The sequence below is a fragment of the Biomphalaria glabrata genome, chromosome 3 (assembly GCF_947242115.1).
Source record: "Biomphalaria glabrata chromosome 3, xgBioGlab47.1, whole genome shotgun sequence".
NCBI lineage: Eukaryota > Metazoa > Mollusca > Gastropoda > Planorbidae > Biomphalaria > Biomphalaria glabrata.
Genome location: NC_074713.1, coordinates 34159504 through 34184075, shown reverse-complemented (window position 1 = coordinate 34184075; position 24572 = coordinate 34159504). Strand labels below are relative to the sequence as shown.

The window sequence follows — 24572 nt, the reverse complement described above, 5'->3', positions numbered from 1 at the left end:
GGGGTTCTGCTGTGAGTTTAGCTTCTATATTTGGGGTTCTGCTGTGAGTTTCGTTTCTATATTTGGGGTTCTGCTGTGAGTTTAGTTTCTATATTTGGGGTTCTGCTGTGAGTTTAGTTTCTATATTTGGGGTTCTGCTGTGAGTTTAGTTTCTATATTTGGGGTTCTGCTGTGAGTTTAGTTTCTATATTTGGGGTTCTGCTGTGAGTTTAGTTTCTATATTTGGGGTTCTGCTTTGAGTTTAGTTTCTATATTTGGGGTTCTGCTGTGAGTTTAGTTTCTATATTTGGGGTTCTGCTGTGAAGGATGTTCTTGAAAACACAGAATGTGTGAACAGTTCATCGGAAATAGAACCAGCGTATCAGTCAACGAAATATAGTCTGTAAGCAATCCATTAGCTCGGTAAAAGAGCATGCTAAACAAGCAAAAGAAAAAAGATTACTTTTTTTTAAAGCAAAGTGTATCTAAGGGAAAGAATCGCTAATTACTGCCATTTGTATGACAATGGGAGGGCCTAGCTCCTTGTTTGCCATATTAAACAAAATTAATTAATTAGTAATAATTGATAAACCAATTTGTTAATTTTTGAAATGATTCGTTTCTTCTCATCCACTATCAATAGTTGTACACAATTTCAACTTGATCCGAGAAAGGGAAGTGGGGGGAAAAGTACCAAAACGTAATAAGGGGATTAAATTCATATATACAACCACATCTCTTATTAGGCAGCAGTTATTCCCATTACTTCAATATCAACAAAACATTTAATCACCGATAATAAATAAACAAATTGTTGACTTTGTGTGATTGATTCATGTTATGTCAGGTACAACGTTTCAACATGATCGAGATTGGGAAATAGGAGAACACAAATCTGTTCAAACTTTTATACCAGACAAACAGACAGATAGAGAGAATGAGTTGATAAAAGCTATGTGATAAGTCTACTGTAAAATGAAATGTTCTTTGTTTTTCTTGAGCCTCAGATACCAGTGCATTGGTTTTGTTTTGTTCAAAATTACATTCACCTGTCCCGTAGTAAATGTTGAACCGTTGGGTCACCATCTTTCTCCATTCCTCTCTGTCCTTTGACTCTACTCTCTTGAAATGACAGGCCCGTCCATTCTTTCCATGCTGTCTGCCCACCGTTTAAACTTTACCGGAAATGATTGATGATTGGCTGTCTACACTTGTTGCCATAGACTACCACTGACAATGTACTCTACACTGTTTACAATGTGTCTCTGCTGTTTCGACCCTTTTTTTTTCAGCAAGAGTTCTTCAGAATGAAATTTGGCTCAAGAGAATAAGAAACAAGAAAAACATACAAAAATACTTTAAAAACAACCACAACAAAAGCTTATAGGAAGTGTCATTGTCTCAATTAGCTTGGATCAGTCATTCAATTTGTTCTAGATCTAGGGACTTTAGTCCAACAACAATACATCTGTGCGATTAGAAATAATTGGACCAATTGTTTTTGTTTAGCGCTATTTCATGCTTTTAGCTTTCGCAATGCCCTGTGATCCTATCACTTGTCTGGACCAGTTGGGTTAATGAAAGGGAGGGTGGGGGGAGAGGGTTATTTGGGTGAATTTTTACCGCATTAGCTTTTTAAAAATTAAAAAAAAAAAGGTGGGGGGGGGGGACGACTTGATTTCATACTCATGGATCCTGCCGACGTGCTAAACCTTTTAGCGCCTATGAAAATAGAAGATTGTTTAGTTATCTATTATTTGTATGAAATTACTGTGAAGAGGTGACCTATAAAGGTGACTAATTCATCTTATACCATCACTTCAGTCAAGTACAATTTCTTTCCTTTCTTCGAGATAATACCAAAAAACAAAATATTAATTACTAATAGTTAATTAACTTTTTGATTAATTTTTAAATTGATCCTTGCGTTATCAGGTAAAAGAAATAAGTGCTGAATTTCAGCTTGATGCAAGATTGGGTGTGGGAGAATTAACGTGTACAAACTTTTTAGCAGACAAACAGAGTTGATATAAGCTTTGTAAAATACTTCAAAACATTGACAGCGTATCATGAAGCCAGCAATGCACGAGTGTCCAGGATCACTTTCTATAGTTGTAGATTTACAGTCAAAGTAATTGTATTGATTTGTCTTCTGTACTCTTCATTAGATCACCCCATCACTAACATTTTGATCAAAGTGAGTGAAAGAGAGAGAGAGAGAGAGTGAGAGAGAGAGTGCGAGAGAGAGTGAGAGAGAGTGAGAGAGAGTGAGAGAGAGAGAGAAAGTGAGAGAGAGAGTGTGAGAGAGAGAGAGAGTGAAAGAGAGACAGAGAGTGAGAGAATGAGACAGAGAGTGCGAGAGAGAGTGAGAGAGAGAGAGTGAGAGAGAGTGCGAGAGAGAGAGAGTGAGAGAGAGAGTGAGAGAGAGTGAGAGAGAGTGAGAGAGAGTGTGCGAGAGAGAGTGAGAGAGAGAGTGAGAGAGAGTGAGAGAGAGAGAGAGAGTGAAAGAGAGAGAGAGTGAGAGAGAGAGTGAGAGAGAGAAAGTGAGAGAGAGAGTGAAAGAGAGAGAAAGAGAGAGAGAGTGAGAGAGAAAGTGAGAGTGAGAGTGAAAGAGAGAGAAAGTGAGAGTGAGAGTGAGAGAAAGTGAGAGTGAGAGTGAGAGAGAGAGAAAGTGAGAGAGAGAGTGAAATGAGAAAGTGAGAGAGAGAGAGAGAGAGTGAAAGAGAGAGTGAGAGAGAGTGAGAGAGAGAGTGAAAGTGAGAGAGAGTGAGAGAGAGAGTGAGAGAGAGAATGAGAGAGAGAGAGAAAATGAGAGTGAGAGAATGAGACAGAGAGTGAGAGAGAGAGAGATGAACTACCCACATATAGGGAAATAAAGAGAGGAAAGACAAAAATCCTTACGAATAATAAAAAAAAATTTAGAGAAGTTTTGCTGACGTCATTGAGATCCTAGACTTGTCACCCCAGTCACATCTGTAGCCACCGGAAGTTGCTCTATTGACACCATGTGTCAACGTGGAAAATAATTGTGGTCCAAAATAAAACTGTCTAGCTTATGAGGACATACAACATGGCGACATCTGTTTGATTATACTGACATAATCATCAACACATTGAAACCATTTCCATCTTAACAGGATTTGGAATGTTGCAAAGTTTCTGAAAGTTTGCAACAAATAGTAACAGACATAAACACATTGACATAAAGTAAATATAACAAATACTTTAAAAAATAACAAAGCTTATATAAGCGTAGTTGTATTGATTACTTTGTACCTGGCATATAATGAAATTCACGCGATAATATGAACAACTGAGATCGGGATGGACGGACAGACAAGCCACACAAAACTAATAGCGTCTTTTCCACTTTCGGGGGCCGCTAAGAAAAACTAATTGAAATGAGTTTCACAAAATTAAAAGCCAACATATAATTTTATAATACTATAAAGTAGCGAAACCTTTTCTTTCCATTGTATGTCTCACTTGAAGCAGATAGAGAGTAAGAGCGCGGGGAGGGGGGGGGTTAGTATAAATTGTGGAAACCCTCCCCCCCCCCCCAACCGTACAGCTTGATGTAATACATTCTTAGGTTCAACAAACAAATTGAACAAGAAATTTTAAAGGTTTATTGAAACATTTTTTTTGCGTTTGTCCACTTGAAGTGGCATGTATGAAACTAGAACTGAGGAGTGTATCAGAAAATACAAGAAAATACATTATACTTAAATTTAACCTAAGGGCCTAATAGATTTAAAGTGCTGGACCATAGCGCATGGAATGCTATTAGCATGAATGTTGCGCTATACAAAAGCAACTTTAACAAGGTTACAAAGACAGTTTGTGTGGAGACACAAACTCAAAATCGGCCCCCGAAGTGGTCCACCCATGCAGGTAAAAAGGCAGGTTTCAATATTTTGAGAAAGAACATCAGAATGAAATTCTATCAAAGACAAATGACAGAGAAGAATGAAAAAAAGAAGGTTGACGGATCTTGTGTGAGGCCCCAGCGGTCCACAGACCAAAGGATAGGTGAAAGTGAATGTAAAGTTAGATGTCAACCTGGCCTAACTAATGTCTTATAATGAATGTATAGTTGCTCTAATTGTTTTGTAAAGAGACAATCTCTTATTCCTCAAGAAAAAAAACATTTCCGTAAAAAAAGTAAAAAATTCCTTTAGTTCAGTGTTCTTTCACACTAAGGTTACGTTGCAGTTCATGCGATAATATGAAAAACTACTTATTAATTGTTGTTTTAAATTATTCCAACTTATATACATACTAAATAGATTTTTTTTTCTTAAAAACAAAAGTAAACATTTTTTGTGTAAATGTAGTAGTTAGTCTAACAGAACTAATTAAACTTAACAATACAAATGTAAAGAATTTTTTTTGACAAAAAAATCTAAAGCCGTTTGCATAAATGTATTACAAATATGATAGATAGGCACCCCTCCTACTAAGGAGCCTCCCGTGTTTGTTACTATTAATAGTGAATAGTTGTAAAAGTGGTGTATGTTTATGAAAAAACTGCTTGCATAAGTGATTTAAAAAATTAGATTTTTCGCTTTCCGAAAAGCAAAAGTAGCCGTTTCATCAGAACTTTGAATGGTCTAAAATATTACGATATTTCTAGTTTACGAGATCTAAACGGGACGGACGGGCAGATATTCCACACAAAACTAATAGCGTCTTTTCCCTTTTGGGGGCCTCTAAAAAAAACTGCTGAAACAAATCAAACCTTAGCCCAAATGTAAGCCATAAGTATTCTTGTTATTTCATTTGACCGACACAAAGCTGTCTCTCTTGGTGAAAACTCTTCAGGTTCTTTCAGACTTCATGATGGCTAAAACTCATCATTTCTTCAACAAGAAAGGAAGCATTCGATTTCTATGATAAATCCACCCGCTCTTATCAATACGTTTGCAAGTTCAGTTCAGATTTAGTTTTCAACTACTTCCTTGCCCTTCTTTGGCAGACGTCTCCATGTCATTCCGAAGACTTTCTGGAGGTTTCATTGTCAACCCCTGATCACTTCAGTCCGGAAATAACTTGTCCACAAGCCAGATAGTTTCTCCGATGTGCCATGGTCAAACTACATGGAGGTCTTCCGCCATTTGAAAAGGTCTGACAGGTTAATATAAATAGATAGCTAACAAAACTCCATTTAAATTTATACAACTCAAAAATATTAGCAAATATTAGTGCATTAATAAACAAGGAATGTTGTCGGCAGAGAAAACTTTCAGAGACCCCATTATCTCAAACTAAACTTAAATTTAGTGATTCCAACCAGTTACAGACTAAGACTATATTGCATTAGTAGTAAGACTAAAATTAATTGATACATTGAACAAAGGGCCATTATTCACGTGAACTTATGTTTAAGCACAAAGCAGGTGAAAAAGATACTCCACAATGTAGCCAGTCTAGGGGGCTAAGATCAATACTTTTACTTTCTAACGATGGGGCGCTTAGACTTGTTCTTATTTGGTCTTTTATCTTTGAAGATGATTACCTCATACCTCCAGTAGGACGTTATGCGACGGGAAAGGTTCAAGTCCGTTTAGTTTTCCAGAATAGAAGAGTTTTAATTTCATTGAATGTCCTTAAGTCATTCAGCTAGTGTACCAGAATAGTCACAAGAGTTGCATGTTAAGTTCTTTTTAGTTTTCATACCAAAGATTTACACACTCAGCTTGAACTGGATGGTTGAAGACGTCATTTCGGCCTGACCATCATGTTGCCTGGCCAGTTCAATTAGGAAACCATGTTTACCAGTAGCCAGACAGCTTTGAATTATGTACACGTCTCTATGGCCAACAATTTCCTCAAACACCTGGCCATAGGATCAATAATAAAGATGGATTTTTTTTCAGCCGTAATTCTTGTCAACAGACAAGATGAAAGATATAGAATTATAGATCAACAGACAAGATGAAAGATATAGAACTATAGATCAATAGTCAAGATGAAAAATTTGAACTATAGATCAACAGACAAGATGAAAGATATAGATCAAGAGATAAAAAAACACACTTTTAGGAAAGGAAAAATGAACAAGATAGAAGATGAACTGTATAGCGTGTTACGTTATCTAAGCTTTGACTATTTGTCTATCATTAAGCCTGGTCTAAAGTCTTCTTTTAAGCAGCTCATTAAGAACAAAGAAGATTTTTTTTTGATAGCTAACATTTTTATTTTATTTAAAAAGTTATAAGTTGTTAAAGTGGACAAAAAAAAAAAAGCAACTACATTTGTGATGTCTAACCAACAAACTGAGATTGTAATTGACAGTCAGGGTTAACTGCTAGAGTCATCCCGATTTCAGTATTGATTTAGTAAACTTGGGAAAAAGTCGGATATTCAATTAAAGTTGAAACAAACACACTTTAACACTTTTAAAAACACTCTTAAAAAACACACTTTAACATACACAAATACACTCTAACCCATCTGTTCACAAGTACACTTTCCAAGTTTAAAAAACAAACGTGAGATTGGTCCTAATCTATATTTAGCAACAAAGTAGAAGCCAGAATGGAACAACGAATGGCAGAAACAAATTAAATCTGTCAGGTGCCTTCATATAGGACGTAATACCTATCATTAGAACACTTTCAAGTCATACTGACATTGGATATAAGGTGAAACTATCGGATCTCAAGACGAAACTACGCAAAAATTGTGTTTATATTGTGTGTATGTTTGTCTGTCAGTGTTTATTCAGTGCACGTTAATAGTACCCCAGTCCGAGGAACAAGTAATGAGCTCTACTCAAGCCTCGTTTTCAGAACGAGACAAACATTCGTGCCAATATTATATCAGCTTCAAAACTGAACATTTTGATCAGCATGTGGACTACTTTATTTGGTTTGGGGATGCTCTCTCAAATATTATATCAGCTTCAAAACTGAACATTTTGATCAGCATGTGGACTACTTTATTTCGTTTGGGGATGCTCTCTCAAATATTATATCAGCTTCAAAACTGAACATTTTGATCAGCATGTGGACTACTTTATTTCGTTTGGGGATGCTCTCTCAAATATTATATCAGCTTCAAAACTGAACATTTTGATCAGCATGTGGACTACTTTATTTCGTTTGGGGATGCTCTCTCAAATATTATATCAGCTTCAAAACTGAACATTTTGATCAGCATGTGGACTACTTTATTTGGTTTGGGGATGCTCTCTCAAATATTATATCAGCTTCAAAACTGAACATTTTGATCTGCATGTGGACTACTTTATTTGGTTTGGGGATGCTCTCTCAAATATTATATCAGCTTCAAAACTGAACATTTTGATCAGCATGTGGACTACTTTATTTGGTTTGGGGATGCTCTCTCAAATATTATATCAGCTTCAAAACTGAACATTTTGATCAGCATGTGGACTACTTTATTTCGTTTGGGGATGCTCTCTCAAATATTATATCAGCTTCAAAACTGAACATTTTGATCAGCATGTGGACTACTTTATTTCGTTTGGGGATGCTCTCTCAAATATTATATCAGCTTCAAAACTGAACATTTTGATCAGCATGTGGACTACTTTATTTCGTTTGGGGATGCTCTCTCAAATATTATATCAGCTTCAAAACTGAACATTTTGATCAGCATGTGGACTACTTTATTTCGTTTGGGGATGCTCTCTCAAATATTATATCAGCTTCAAAACTGAACATTTTGATCAGCATGTGGACTACTTTATTTCGTTTGGGGATGCTCTCCTTCCGTTCACATGTAGGAATCCAAGTTTCCCATTCAAACAGTGAATAGAGTGCTGCTTGTACATCGCATAGAAGTAATCTGAACATCATTTGAAAGTCAATGCTGCATGGGCGTAGCCAGGATTTTTTTCGGGGGGGGGGGGTCCAGCACGCCATAAATAAATAAATAAATAAATAAATAAATGTATATATATATATATGTGTGTGTGTGTGTGCGCACATGATTAATCTTCATTCTTCCGGAAGATATTTATTGTACCTACAAACGGTTCTTCCGGGAGTTAGTCGAAAAAGTCTAGACTACCCGCCCCGCCGTGCACTATTTCCGGTATTGAAAGCCAACAAAATGCATATTCTGAGGTCTATACACATTATCCAGTTATTAAAAACGTTTTATTACAGAAACCTTATCTGCTATTCGTACTTACTTTGATCCGTTCGGCGCATTGGGCGGCATGCTTCCATAAAAATCTGTCACTGGAAAACTCCCACTCGCTCTGAGGACCTCCATGAAAGTGTGGCGCCAAGTTGCATTAGGATGTCCCTGTTTGCGCTTTCCTCGTAATGGCCCCCAAGACATCGCAACTCTTATAATGCGTAATTCATTTTGTCGGAGAACATGTCCCGCAAACCTCATGCGACGGAGGTTTTAAACTAAAAAATCTCAAATTCAAAACCACCTTAGCTACGCTCATAGAATATGGTGACTGTAGTTGTTTAAAAAATCCCTACAGGGAATTTTGAGTTTGAAAACCTATCTCTTCAATATTATTCTAAAGCAAACTATATGAAGGAAGCCATATAGTTTGCTTTAGAATAATATTGAAAAGAGAGGTTTTCAAACTCAAAATTCTCTGTAGGTTTTTTTTAAACCCAAAAAGCATCTGGAGGTTTTTTAAACTTAAAAAAAGCCCTCTGGAGGAAGGGAGTTTAAACTCAAAACATCCTTTGGCTCATGGCATTTTGAGTGCGTAATTTGCATTTTTTTTATATATTGAAGAGGTATTTTTTAGCTTCAAACCCCGCTGAAGGGGGGTTTAAACTCGAAACCCCTTTGGCTACGCTCATAGAAATTTGAGTGTATAATTTGCTTTTTTTTATATTGAAGAGGTATTTTTTAGCTTCAAACCCCGCTGGAGGGGGTTTAAATACAAAATGCCCTTCTTTGCTATGCTCATAGAATCAGGTGACTGATGTTTGGATAGTCTTATAATGAAGAGGGGGTTTTATCGTAAATGCTCTTGGAATTTGGGGATTGTTGTTTGTATTATTATTTTTTCTTTTGTTTTATAGAAGAGGGGGGGGGGGGTTACATGCTAAATTCCCCTGGCTGCGCGGGGGCAAGTGATGGTCTAGTATTAAAATTCTACCTAAAATAAACAAATTCACAGCAAGAAATCAGTCACTAAAGTCCGACCCCCCTCCCCCCTATCTACGCCCATGCAATGCTGTAATGTACTTTGATATTCAAAACCATTGCTGAAATTTGCTTTGATATTCAAATTCATTGTTATAATGTGCTTTGATATGGTAGAAATTTTAAATTACTTTAAAGGTTTTGATGATTGTTTCAAAGATATCCTTCTTGATTTGAGACCCAGTGTAGATGTTTTGCACACGCCGCATTTCTTTACCTAGGTTTGCACACGTCGTTTGCAATGCCAAAGATTTGCACACGTCACTTGCAATGACATGATGTTTCTCAAGTTATCCACTCCTTTTTTTATTTCGGTTTTTTTTCTGACAATGTGTCCATCTCTCGTGGCACTTTGAATGCCATTAGTTTGAAATCTAGTGCTGATTGGCTCCCTTGAAGTGTGAGATATTGACTGTGAGAAAGTCTGTCTCATTAGAGAGGCGCTGTGGTCTTCATAATTCATGTCTTAACGTCTCTAGATAATTAAAATTTGTTTCTATGCCTTGGTGTTTGTATAAAAACAAAGCAAATGCTTTACAAAAAGATACAAAAATAGATTTCATGATCACAAGGGAAATAACCAGAGCCTTAACAAAATACAACAAAAATTGTGTACTATGTACTAGCACTGGCCTAAACATTCATCTAATTTACGTCACTACTAAATAAAAAAAAAACTATTTAAAAAATCTATCTTACGGATAACTATATGCTCACATTTGCCTCACTGCAATATCTATATAAACCATTTTAAAAACTAAAAAATACTCTTTATAAGGCAAAAAAAAAGTTATAATGTACATGCATGTGTTGGAAATATTAGAACACTATATTTTCATGCTACCAAATCTGTTACTTAAAAAAAAAAATTCTCATAGTTGTCAAATGCATGTCAATTTTTTTTACTGCATTTTCAGGTTTAGCTTTGTGTAAAGTAATTTTTGCGTTTTAATGAGTCGCAAAAGCGCCGACTAGTTACTCTTTTAGTTATAATTTGTTTTTGTTTAATTGTAAACATAAATAAAAAATTGACATAAATTGAGCTGTGACTTTTTTTTCTGGTTTTAGAATTTTAGTCTTGCATCATTCAAGCGTTGCCTGTTGTACAGGTTTTCAGACACTGAAACATTACAGTCGGTCGATTTAGAATAGATGCATATGTAACGCAATGAGCCGGCTTAGAATAGTCTCATTTGTAAAGCAGTGGGTCGGTTTCGAAAAGTTTCGTATGAAAACGTAGTGGGTCGGTTTAGAATAGTTTCATATGTAACCTAGTGGTTGGTTTAGAATGCTTTCAGAAGTAACGCAGTGTATTAGTCACTGAGGGGGGGGGGGGCGATTTTTTTCCAAACCCTAACCCTAACGCCCAGTAAACCCTAACCCCATGCATAAACGTGCGTACAGCATATATATATATATATATATATATATATATATATATATATATATATATATATATATATATATATATCTATATCTATCTATCTATCTATCTATATATATATATATATATATATATATTCGATATATGAGAATAAAATAAGACTGTTTCTCAATCTTCAACGAAAAAACAGAAAAAAAAACAGTCTTTCTCTTGCAAGCTTGGGGGTCTGGGAGAGCGCTGTAAGCTTCTTCAGTGGGGTTCGGGGCGAAGCCCCGACGCCCAAAAGCGTTTTCTTCCATTTTTCTCTGCAGAAACGCATTCTTCTGACATCTACAGCTCATTATTTATCAGTGGGGTTCGGATTCGCCCCGACGCCAAAAGCGTTTTCTTGCATTTTTCACGGCTGAAACGCCTTCTCCTGACATCTACAGCTCATTACTTATTAGTGGTTCGCCCCGACGCCAAAAGCGTTTTCTTGCATTTTTCACGGCTGAAACGCCTTCTCCTGACATCTACAGCTCATTACTTATTAGTGGTTCGCCCCGACGCCCAAAAGCGTTTTCTTGCATTTTTCTCTGCAGAAACGCATTCTTATGACATCTACAGCTCATTATTTATCAGTGGGGTTCGGATTCGCCCCGACGCCAAAAGCGTTTTCTTGCATTTTTCACGGTTGAAACGCCTTCTCCTGACATCTACAGCTCATTACTTATTAGTGGTTCGCCCCGACGCCAAAAGCGTTTTCTTGCATTTTTCACTGCAGAAACGCATTTTTCTGACATCTTCAGCTCATTATTTATCAGTGGGGTTCGGGGCGAAGCCCCGACGCCAAAAGCGTTTTCTTGCATTTTTCACTGCAGTAACGAATTCTCGTGCCCTACAGCTTATTATTCATTCTATTATAAAGTGCCTTTTGAATAATGAGAAAAATATTCTAATATGAATTTATAGTCCCTTAATACATTGCAAATAAAACCGATTTGTTCTTTGAAAAGATTAGATACCCCACATATTTAGATTAAGGCTTTGAGGATCGCCGCCGAAAAAAAAAATTCGATTAATAATATTCAATGAAATTCTATCATACATTGTGAGTTATAGTCCTAAATTTATTTAACTAGAAAAATATGAGATAGAGTAAAGGTTGGAAAAAGTCGACTATGAAAAGATTATCCGGTTTTTGAACTCATCTCAACCGTGACTGTTATATTGAAAAATTTCGTTTGAATTATAACTTTTCCAAAGCAAAGTCTTTCTTAAAATAGTTATGATAAATTCATGTCAAATTACACAAACTCTGTCTGGAAAGGGGAAGGGCGGTAAAATGAAAACTATTAATTCTCGCTCCTTTTTATAATTTCTGCTATTGATTGCATTTTGCATTAAAGAATAAGGGTTGGGCGACTCGATATAAGAATTTACTTTATAGCATATATAAATTATATTAGTGACAGATTTTTTAAATTTTGTAATTTCTTACTATAATACAAAAAGAAAAAGTATTGGTTTGTCCGATGGGGGGAAGGGGATTGCATGTATCGCACTTCCACCTGTTTATATTATATAGATATTCGACTAATTTTGTTCACATACTATGATTTCTCCATAAAAGTAGGACCGCCCCCCCCCACTCAAAGGGTTTAGATGGGAAGGGCGGTGGAGGTATTCGCTCTTCCCCTTCCAATCGGCCAATAGGTGAACGAAATTATATAAAGACCGGTTAAAATACCAATAACAAGTTTTAATCATATAGATATTTAATTGATTCTGTTAGCAAGCTGTGATTTCTACAAATAAATAGGACCGCCCCCCACTCGAAAGTTTATGGTGGGGGGGGGGGGGGCGGATTGATGCCATCGCCCCCTCCCGACCCTACCAAATCGGCCAAAATACTAGAAGGGGGGGGAGGCGAAATAATCTAAAAATAGGTTGAAATATAAATAATTAGTATATATTATTAACATAAGTAATAAATTCGCATACAAATTGTGTGAATTCTATACTATAATTCGTCCGCCCCCCCCTTCGGGGGGGGGGGTCGGCCGAGTGGGGGGGGGGGGCGATCGCCCCTACCGCCCCCCCCCCGGATCCGCCAGTGGTATTAGTCTAGCATCTTGTTTAAATTTTAATATAGCTATAGCTTTATTTATTCATTATTTTTGTATGCCCACTAACTTTGTTCCGCTTCCTTCAAGCAGAAGTACGTGTAAGATTCAATGCTCCCCACAAGATGTCAGTGTCTCCTTCAAGCAGAAGTACGTGTAAGATTCAATGCTCCCCACAAGATGTCAGTGTCTCCCTCAAGCAGAAGTACGTGTAAGATTCAATGCTCCCCACAAGATGTCAGTGTCTCCTTCAAGCAGAAGTACGTGTAAGATTCAATGCTCCCCACAAGATGTCAGTGTCTCCTTCAAGCAGAAGTACGTGTAAGATTCAATGCTCCCCACAAGATGTCAGTGTCTCCCTCAAGCAGAAGTACGTGTAAGATTCAATGCTCCCCACAAGATGTCAGTGTCTCCTTCAAGCAGAAGTACGTGTAAGATTCAATGCTCCCCACAAGATGTCAGTGTCTCCTTCAAGCAGAAGTACGTGTAAGATTCAATGCTCCCCACAAGATGTCAATGTCTCCTTCAAGCAGAAGTACGTGTAAGATTCAATGCTCCCCACAAGATGTCAATGTCTCCCTCAAGCAGAAGTACGTGTAAGATTCAATGCTCCCCACAAGATGTCAGTGTCTCCTTCAAGCAGAAGTACGTGTAAGATTCAATGCTCCCCACAAGATGTCAATGTCTCCTTCAAGCAGAAGTACGTGTAAGATTCAATGCTCCCCACAAGATGTCAATGTCTCCTTCAAGCAGAAGTGCGTGTAAGATTCAATGTTCCCCACAAGATGTCAGTGTCTCCTTCAAGCAGAAGTACGTGTAAGATTCAATGCTCCCCACAAGATGTCAGTGTCTCCTTCAAGCAGAAGTACGTGTAAGATTCAATGCTCCCCACAAGATGTCAATGTCTCCTTCAAGCAGAAGTACGTGTAAGATTCAATGCTCCCCACAAGATGTCAATGTCTCCTTCAAGCAGAAGTACGTGTAAGATTCAATGCTCCCCACAAGATATCAGTGTCTCCTTCAAGCAGAAGTACGTGTAAGATTCAATGCTCCCCACAAGATGTCAGTGTCTCCTTCAAGCAGAAGTACGTGTAAGATTCAATGCTCCCCACAAGATGTCAGTGTCTCCTTCAAGCAGAAGTACGTGTAAGATTCAATGTTCCCCACAAGATGTCAGTGTCTCCTTCAAGCAGAAGTACGTGTAAGATTCAATGCTCCCCACAAGATGTCAATGTCTCCTTCAAGCAGAAGTACGTGTAAGATTCAATGCTCCCCACAAGATGTCAATGTCTCCTTCAAGCAGAAGTACGTGTAAGATTCAATGCTCCCCACAAGATGTCAATGTCTCCTTCAAGCAGAAGTACGTGTAAGATTCAATGCTCCCCACAAGATATCAATGTCTCCTTCAAGCAGAAGTACGTGTAAGATTCAATGCTCCCCACAAGATGTCAATGTCTCCTTCAAGCAGAAGTACGTGTAAGATTCAATGTTCCCCACAAGATGTCAGTGTCTCCTTCAAGCAGAAGTACGTGTAAGATTCAATGCTCCCCACAAGATATCAGTGTCTCCTTCAAGCAGAAGTACGTGTAAGATTCAATGCTCCCCACAAGATGTCAATGTCTCCTTCAAGCAGAACAAACATTCGTAGAACTAAACTATTAGTCCTTCCACCTCAACTCTAACAACAAAATGTGCTCAGCTGCAGGCTATTCTCTACCATAGTACTAGAGTTTCTTACAGGACCACACTGACTCACTGGCTCCAACTCTCAACTTAAACATACGATACGCTTACACTATTGAGGCTACAAGAACGCGAGCAGTGAGCTGCTTGACAGTGTGGGCCTCTGGTGATGACTTGGTGGACCTCCATGGAAACCTGAGCATCATCATCAGTTAACCTTTCGAAAGAAGATGAAACTCTTCCTTGACATACACACACACGCAGAAGTAGATCTACGTAAACACACGCAGAGAGAAGTAACGCTTGCTAGATACACGCATATAGACAAAAACAGGCACACACACATACAGCACAGAAGTAACTTTATATGGATACAGAGAAACAGAAGTAAGTATACATAAACACACACACAAATAAGTAAAAACACACAAGAATAAATGTACTCACTCACACGTAGATCTAAGTACACAAACGGCAGTACGTCTACCTAAACACAGACATAGCAGTAAGTCTGCATAAACACGCACACACAAATAAGTAACTCTACCTAGACACACACACAGAAGCAACTCTACATAGACACACACCAAAGTTTAGGGAAGTTTAGTCATGCATGTTAATCAGTGATTAAATCTGTCAAGTCGTTGGTTCAGCTGGCTGATTCCGGAAACCCATTCTATTGCTCTCTAATAGCACTAGGGTAAAAGGAGCACTTTGGACAATTTGTTGCAGTATATTTCTAATTTCATAGATTTAGGTCCACACCAGTTTTTATTTCACCTTCTTGTTAGTTTGAAATAGTTGCGCCTTTCATCATGCCGCTTTAAACCAAGAATTATATGGGTTTAAATCAAGAGATTTATATGAGTTTAAATCAAGTAATTTATATGGGTTTAAATCAAGAGATTTATATGAGTTTAAATCAAGTAATTTATATGGGTTTAAATCAAGAGATTTATATGAGTTTAAATCAAGTAATTTATATGGGTTTAAATCAAGAGATTTATATGAGTTTAAATCAAGTAATTTATATGGGTTTAAATCAAGAGATTTATATGAGTTTAAATCAAGTAATTTATATGGGTTTAAATCAAGAGATTTATATGGGTTTAAATCAAGAGATTTATATGGGTTTAAATCAAGAGATTTATATCGGTTTAAACCAAGAGTTATATGAGTTTAAACCAAGAAATTTATATTGTCTTAAACCAAGATTTATCTGAGTTTAAACCAAGAAATTTATATTGTCTTAAACCAAGATTTATCTGAGTTTAAACAAAGCGATTTAAATGGATTTAAACAAAAAATTATAAGGATTTAAACCATGATTTATATGAAGTTAAATAAAAAACGGTTTGTGTGTTTAGACCAAAAGAGTTATATGGACTTAAACCAAAAGATTTATATGGATTTAAACCAAAAGATTTATATGGATTTAAACCAAAAGATTTATATGGATTTAAACCAAAAGATTTATATGGATTTAAACCTAAGCGTTACATGGGTTTAAACCTAAGCGTTACATGGGTTTAAACCTAAGCGTTACATGGGTTTAAACCAAAAGAGTGAGTGCTTAAGAATGTCCCCCTCCATCTCTTGTGTAGAAGTTAATTAAGATCAGATAATTGATAGATCATGATATTGATCTGACTGTAACTGCATTGTTTTCCCGGATAAGGTCAAAAGGAGGTCAACTGCCCCTAGACTTGAGCAGACGAGTGAATGTGACAAGGCGTTTATCAATGACATGATTCGTTTGATTCTTTCCATTCCTCACAGGAACAGCTCTATCATCATTCTCTGTTTTTTTTTCATTCGTTTCTTTTTGTTCTTTCATGTTTTCATTCATCTTTTTATTCCTACTTTCATTATATCATTCTATTTCATCCAATGTATTGAAAGATCCATTCAATCTAGTGTTCTTTCTTTAAGTTCCTGCTTACATTTGTCTACTTCTTCTTTCTGTCTTTCTCCAATTCTATTTTTTTAAATCTTTGTTTTAATATGTTAAACTATAGAATTATTTTTTTGTTTGACACTTTGAGAATCTGTCTGAAGGGGGTATCTATGTCAATGTTACCGTGATCACTTTTTAAATACTGTAATAAACATGGTGGTGACGCAGATGGGGGTAGTGGTGTGTGTGTAGTCAGCCAACGCAAATCGCCCCAGGCCAGCGCTAGACGAGCGGTCAACCGTGACGAGTTACTACGGTCAGCCGAGACGAGTGTCAACATGACGGTTCGGGGAGGATCGGCGTCGTGAATACTACTCAGGCCAATCACGTCAAATATAGTCGGGTGACCACCCAGAAGGTTCGAGCGGTGTCGATCCGGTTCTGGGGGGCTATTGGGCACCCTATATAAAGAGTCACAACTTACCGACCGGGGATGGAGTACGACTGCTCAGTACAAGTCCGAGACGAAGCAGAGAGTACAGTGCAAGAGTTGATACGGCGATACGGTGTTATCGGAAAGATATGTGTACAGTGTACGTGTTGCCAATTGTACAGTTTTGACTGTTATTTATTGAGCATTAAACCATTACGTTATTATGAGCCCTGAGTTGTCAAGTTCTTCAAGTTGGTGGTGTGTGGTGTCGTTTTGCAGAGCGCCTGGATAGTGAGATTCGTTACAACTGGTGTCAGAAGTGGGATCTGTAATGGCTACCACGAAAACACTAGACCAACTACTTGTAAATGAACTGAGTCGAGAGCTCCGTGAACGAGGACTGAAGACAAGTGGAAATAAGGAAACATTACAAGCACGCCTTCGGGAGGACCTGGTGGAGGAAGAAGCAGAACCGGACAGTTATCTTTTTGAAGTCTTACCAGACATGGGAGCTATGCAACAACAGATGGGAGCTATGCAGCAACAGATGGGAGCTGTACTTGAAAAGATAAGTTCTCAGCAAGAACAGATGGGAGCTGTGCTCGAAAATATTGGTTCAATGCGAGAACATTTGAACTCAGGGCTAGGAAACACCAATGACAAGATAGATGCCATGGACACCAAGATAGATATCATGGAATCGGGAATCAAAACCGAGTTATTAGCTATGAACCAGCACATTCAGGCTCTGACCGAGAATATCCCCCCATTGATGAACAGGTGAATCAGAGGGTAGGCGCAGCGGAGAAGGCCATCGACGAAATGAAGATACAAGTTCAACGTAAGCACACAAATGTACCGGAAGCAGATATGACGTCATTTGTACCCGAAGTTTCCGGCAAAATGAAGCCACCCGTATTTGATGGTTCCGTGTCCTGGTCCGTATACAAGAAGCAATTTGACGCAGCAGCCAAAGTTAACAAATGGAGCAGTGAGGAGGAGAAAGCAACTGCCCTTGTGTTATCCCTAAGAGGAAAAAGCCTCCGAATTACTCCACTCTCTACCGAACCAGCAAGACTTCGCCGCCCTTGTCCAGGCTATGGAACTCCGATACGGGGATGAACATCTGCAAGAAGTATATCGTGTGCAACTAAAGACCAGACAACAGCGCCCCGATGAGACACTACAGGAACTAGAGACAGACATTGAACGCCTCGCACATTTGGCCTACCCAACAGCCGCACAAGATTTTCTGGAAGTCATTATCACAGACGCCTTCATTGATGCGCTTCGAGACCATGAGTTGAAGAAAGCCACAAGAGTTAGTGGTAAACGCAGGGCAAGTGAAGCCCTAGTTTACGCTCTGTCATACGAAGCTTCCAAAGACACATCTGGGGGCGCTCACCAAGGTCGAAGGCTAGACGTCAAAGAGGAAGAATTTGCACAACTTGTCAGAAGGGTAACAGAGGCACTGGACGAACGTCGAACAACCCAGATACCAGAAGACCAACCTCGGGCCCCTGTACCATGTTGGAATTGTGGTGAACTTGGCCATATTCAAAGAAGCTGCACTAGAAGATCTCGACAGACCACGCCTCATCACAGGTCAGAAATGTATGCACGAACCGGTTTCCGGGGCTACAAGGGAAACTTTGCAGGCGCCGGCTTCAAGGAGCGGAAACCGGCGACACAGAGAATAAGAGCCCCCGCAACCGTCATCCCGGTCGCCGTGCTAGGGCAGAGTAAGAGTCTCAAAGTCAACGGAAAAATTGGGTGTCAGAACTACCACTTCCTCCTAGATACTTGTGCCTCACGATCAGTGATCCGGTCGGATAAAGTGGACAATAGCAAGACAACGCCAGTTAGAGCCTACTCGCTGAACAGCCAGTGGAGAACTGATGCCCATAAAAGGCCTGATTGAAATAACAGTCAAGCTTGGGAATCAGTTGTTCAAACACGAATTCCTGAGCGAACAAACCTGATCCAGCATCGAATAGACACAGGAAACACTAGGCCCATCCGACAGCAACCACGTCGCCTGCCGCTAGCAAAACATAAAGAAGCTATGGACATCATAGAACATATGAGGCAGCAAGGGGTTGTTGAACCATCCAACAGTCCGTGGTGTTCACCCATAGTCTTAGTAAAGAAGAAAGATGGATCCACTCGATTTTGTGTCGACTATAGATTATTGAATGAAGCCACGCACAAGGACAGTTATCCGCTTCCTAGAATTGACGACACATTAGACACACTTGCTGGGTCACAGATTTTTTCCACCCTTGACCTGAAGAGCGGTTATTGGCAAGTGGGATTGCATCCCAAGGACAGACGTGGTGTCGTTGTGCAGAGCGCCTGGATAGTGACGTCACATTCAACACAAGGTATACGACTTGAAGTCAAGCCTCGTCAAGGGAACTAATTCAACTAATACCACCACATCTTCCAGTACAATTTTTTTCCCTTGTTCGATACCAATAGTTAATTAACTATTTTTTTTTTGTTATTGATTCTTGTTTTTTTTTCATGTACAAGAAATAATTATGAATATATTTCAACTTGATTCTTGATTGAGTGTGGGAGAAATAACGCGTACAAACAATTTACGAGAGAGACAGAGTGAGTTGATATAAGCTTTGTAATAAATACATGTAAACACAAAAAACACACACACACATACACCAAACACACTCACACACACACATACAGTGCTGTATACACTTCATGTAATCTAAAACACACACATACAAACACATAGTATCCCGTACACATCTACTCACATTATTGACACCATTCACAATAGCTCTCATCGTCAGGTTCCTCGGCCCGTCAACAGTTTTACCATCATCAGTTGGACCCCAAGATGCGCTGTAGATGTCAATGACATTTGGCATATGGCCCATGGCGTTGGCCTCAATTAGGTCAGTCATAAAGGGTTGGTCCAGCATACGCAAACCTATTAAAGACATAGAAGTGTAATGTTCAGTTGAAATACAGACAGGAAATAGAGAACTATTTTTTTTAACATTGAAAGAGTTAACAATTATACATTCATTACAAAGTGTTGAGATTTAAAAGGTAATGCAATAAAGACAATCATCAAAACTTGTTGAGGTTAAAGCAAGGTGAAAGAGTTAAACCAATAAGACATTCATCACAAATTGTTAAGGTTAAAGAGTTAACAATAGACCACAGAAACAGATGACCTTGACATCGTCTGCCCTATAGATCACATGTCTAGTGGAATTCATTCACATTTTTATGACCATCTCTTTCCGTCGACATCAGGTAGATTGTTCTAATCTGTTCCAGCTGTCACTTTCTTCCTTTCTTTCTTCCTTTCTTTCTAGTAGCTTTTCTTTCTTTTTTTTTTCTTGTTATCACTCCTTTTTTTTTTCTTATTGGCTTTCTTTATTTCTTTCTTTCTTTCTTTCTTTATTTCTTTCCATTTCTTACTTTTTTTTTCTCTCTTATTATATTTCTTTTTCTTTTTTTCTCTATTTCTTTCTCTCTTGCTTTCTCTCCAATCTTTTTTCCCCCTCAACTTGGTACTTTCTCTCTCTGTGTGTGAGAGAGAGAGAGTGAGAGAGATAGAGAGCTACAAATACAGAACACAAAATTAAATTAACAACTTGGGAAGTGGAAAAACTCTGGTAGAAAGTCAGAGTGTTCACGTGTGATACCAACTCACAATACACTTGTTACCGATACGCCATATATTATAGGCAACAGTTCTCTTTTGAAGCTCCTAAAATATTCAAATGAATCATAAACTGACAATACAACGGCTTTAAATTTAATCTAATGCTTAGAAAAGGATTTCTATCAGACCGGAAGTCAGTTCGACGGAAGTAACGTGACAACGTGAAAAAAAACATGGCTTTGTTTTCTAGGTCGGAATGGCCTAAAAAATCAACCTTTACACATACACACAAAACTGCAACTCCCACAAAACATCTTCTACAAAACATTGATATAAAAACTTGTTTCATTTTTAAATGGATTTATAATAGTCAAATAATGGATGGATCATTTGACTTTGGCACAGTACTGAGTATGTGAAAGTTTCATTTCTGCATAGCACACTGAATGTATTCAATCAAATCACTTAACACAAATGTCAGTATACCATTAACACTTTTTTTTAAGCTTTTTGGGTCCGCAACGAGGAGTCTCAAGTTCAAATCTTGATAAAGCCTGGGATTTTTAGAACGCGACTCGGTCCAGCCAAGTCTAATGAAGCTCTAATTCTTTCAACAAAGTCATGCAGACATACAAACCAGCCAAGTCTAATGAAGCTCTAATTCTTTCAACAAAGTCATGCAGACATACAAACCAGCCAAGTCTAATGTAGCTCTGATTCTTTCAACAAAGTCATGCAGACATACAAACCAGCCAAGTCTAATGAAGCTCTAATTCTTTCAACAAAGTCATGCAGACATACAAACCAGCCAAGTCTAATGAAGCTCTAATTCTTTCAACAAAGTCATGCAGACATACAAACCAGCCAAGTCTAATGTAGCTCTGATTCTTTCAACAAAGTCATGCAGACATACAAACCAGCCAAGTCTAATGAAGCTCTAATTCTTTCAACAAAGTCATGCAGACATACAAACCAGCCAAGTCTAATGAAGCTCTAATTCTTTCAACAAAGTCATGCAGACATACAAACCAGCCAAGTCAAATGTAGCTCTGATTCTTTCAACAAAGTCATGCAGACATACAAACCAGCCAAGTCTAATGTAGCTCTAATTCTTTCAACAAAGTCATGCAGACATACAAACCAGCCAAGTCTAATGTAGCTCTAATTCTTTCAACAAAGTCATGCAGACATACAAACCAGCCAAGTCTAATGTAGCTCTAATTCATTCAACAAAGTCATGCAGACATACAAACCAGCCAAGTCTAATGTAGCTCTGATTCTTTCAACAAAGTCATGCAGACATACAAACCAGCCAAGTCTAATGTAGCTCTGATTCTTTCAACAAAGTCATGCAGACATACAAACCAGCCAAGTCTAATGTAGCTCTGATTCTTTCAACAAAGTCATGCAGACATACAAACCAGCCAAGTCTAATGTAGCTCTAATTCTTTCAACAAAGTCATGCTTACATACAAACCAGCCAAGTCTAATGAAGCTCTAATTCTTTCAACAAAGTCATGCTTACATACAAACCAGCCAAGTCTAATGTAGCTCTGATTCTTTCAACAAAGTCATGCAGACGTACAAAACAGAAAGTTTTGATTAATACACTTAAGTTTTAGACAACAGTAACTTCTTGAAACAATGTGAACTATTGTAAACCTATTACACAGGTGACCACTCTACTACTTCTTAATCAATAATCTCTCCTGCTACTTATAATCAAATAATCTCTCCTGCTACTTATAATCAAATAATCTCTCCTGCTACTTATAATCAAACAATCTCTCCTGCTACTTTTAATCAAATAATCTCTCCTGATACTTATAATCAAACAATCTCTCCTGCTACTTATAATCAAATAATCTCTCCTGCTACTTATAATCAAATAATCTCTCCTGCTACTTATAATCAAACAATCTCTCCTGCTACTTATAATCAAACAATCTCTCCTGCTACTTATAATGAAATAATCTCTGCTTCTATTTATAATCAAATAATCTCTCCTGCTACTTATAATCAAACAATCTCTCCTGCTACTTATAATGAAATAATCTCTGCTTCTATTTATAATCAAACAATCTCTCTTGCTACTTATAATGAAATAATCTCTGCTTCTATTTATAATCAAATAATCTCTCCTGCTACTTATAATGAAATAATCTCTTATTTATAATCAAATAATCTCTCCTGCTACTTATAATCAATAATCTCTCCTGCTACTTATAATCAAATAATCTCCTTGCTACTTATAATCAAATAATCTCTCCTGCTACTTATAATCAAATAATCTCTCCTGCTACTTATAATCAAATAATCTCTCCTGCTACTTATAATCAAATAATCTCTCCTGCTACTTATAATCAAATAATCTCTGCTTCTACTTATAATCAAACAATCTCTCCTGCTACATATAATAATGAACTTATCTCCCCTGCTACTTCTAGCCTACGAATTCCTTCTTCTACTTTGAAAGTCACTTGATATCCGCCGCTCTCACCTCATCTGTCCCTTGACTTTCGGTGTAGGGGAGGAGCTGTCACACTTTGAGTAACCGAATTCCTCCCCACTTTTCCAAGTCAGCAGCTGTTCCTAGCTACTTTTAATCATCTGCCCTTATAATCAAACAATCTCACCTGCTACTTATAATCAAACAATCTCACCTGCTACTTATAATCAAACAATCTCACCTGCTACTTATAATCAAACAATCTCACCTGCTACTTATAATCAAACAATCTCACCTGCTACTTATAATCAAACAATCTCACCTGCTACTTATAATCAAACAATCTCACCTGCTACTTATAATCAAACAATCTCACCTGCTACTTATAATCAAACAATCTCACCTGCTACTTATAATCAAACAATCTCACCTGCTACTTATAATCAAACAATCTCACCTGCTACTTATAATCAAACAATCTCTCCTGCTACTTATAATCAAACAATCTCACCTGCTACTTATAATCAAACAATCTCACCTGCTACTTATAATCAAAAAATCTCACCTGCTACTTATAATCAAACAATCTCACCTGCTACTTATAATCAAACAATCTCTCCTGCTACTTATAATCAAACAATCTCTCCTGCTACTTATAATCAAACAATCTCACCTGCTACTTATAATCAAACAATCTCACCTGCTACTTATAATCAAAAAATCTCACCTGCTACTTATAATCAAACAATCTCACCTGCTACTTATAATCAAACAATCTCACCTGCTACTTATAATCAAACAATCTCACCTGCTACTTATAATCAAACAATCTCACCTGCTACTTATAATCAAACAATCTCACCTGCTACTTATAATCAAACAATCTCACCTGCTACTTATAATCAAACAATCTCACCTGCTACTTATAATCAAACAATCTCACCTGCTACTTATAATCAAACAATCTCACCTGCTACTTATAATCAAACAATCTCACCTGCTACTTATAATCAAACAATCTCACCTGCTACTTATAATCAAACAATCTCACCTGCTACTTATAATCAAACAATCTCACCTGCTACTTTGGAGCCAAAGGCTACACCGACACCACAGACTCCATTGTCTTTAGCAGCTGCTACTTCACCAGCACACCTCGTGCCATGACTGAAACATAACATTAACATTTGCTTTCAATATTTCAATCTGTCTAGAGTTCAGTTTGTTTCAATCTTGTGTTTAAACACCTGTCTAGAGTATGGAGTTAAGTTTGTTTCAATCTTGTGTTTAAACACCTGTCTATAGTATGGAGTTCAGTTTGTTTCAATCTTGTGTTTAAACACCTGTCTAGAGTATGGAGTTAAGTGTTTCAATCTTGTGCTTAAACACTTGTCTAGAGTATGGAATTAAGTTGACTATCTAGAGTTAGAGTATAGAAGTAAGATTAAAGAGACCATTTGCTACAAACGTCACAACATTGACACGAGTTTGAAAAGGTTTCCTGTGTAACTAGAACATCCCTGAGACGGCCTGTAGACGGCCCTGATTGCATTGACACGTAATGCACGCTCCTTTTAGAGTGAGTACTATGTATAAGTGAATACACATTTCTCAGTGGATATTTTGTTAACAATTTATTTTGTTTTTGCTTGAAAAATAATAAAAAATAATGATTTCAAACTCAATGCTTGAATGTATTTGAATTTAGGGGAAAGTATTCAAACATTAGACTACACAAAATAATGTAGTCTGATTGGTGTGTCAAGTATTAGCGTTTGTCAGAGAAAAACTTTAATAGTTATGAGTCAATATAAATTTATATGTCAAGTATTTTAGCGTTTGACTG

The 24572-nt window shown here is 37.6% G+C and overlaps 1 protein-coding gene across 1 annotated transcript in view; it reads right to left on the bottom strand.

The window, feature by feature from the left end:
- The window catches only part of LOC106050514 (neuroendocrine convertase 2-like), a 156490-nt gene that overhangs the window by 22673 nt on the left and 109245 nt on the right, over positions 1–24572 (bottom strand). The window contains exons 7-8 of the mRNA XM_056024653.1: positions 23805–23893; positions 19415–19590 (exon numbers count right to left, since the gene is read on the bottom strand). Of these exons, the coding sequence (XP_055880628.1) occupies positions 19415–19590; positions 23805–23893 (265 nt within the window). The remainder of the gene's footprint in view (positions 1–19414; positions 19591–23804; positions 23894–24572) is intronic.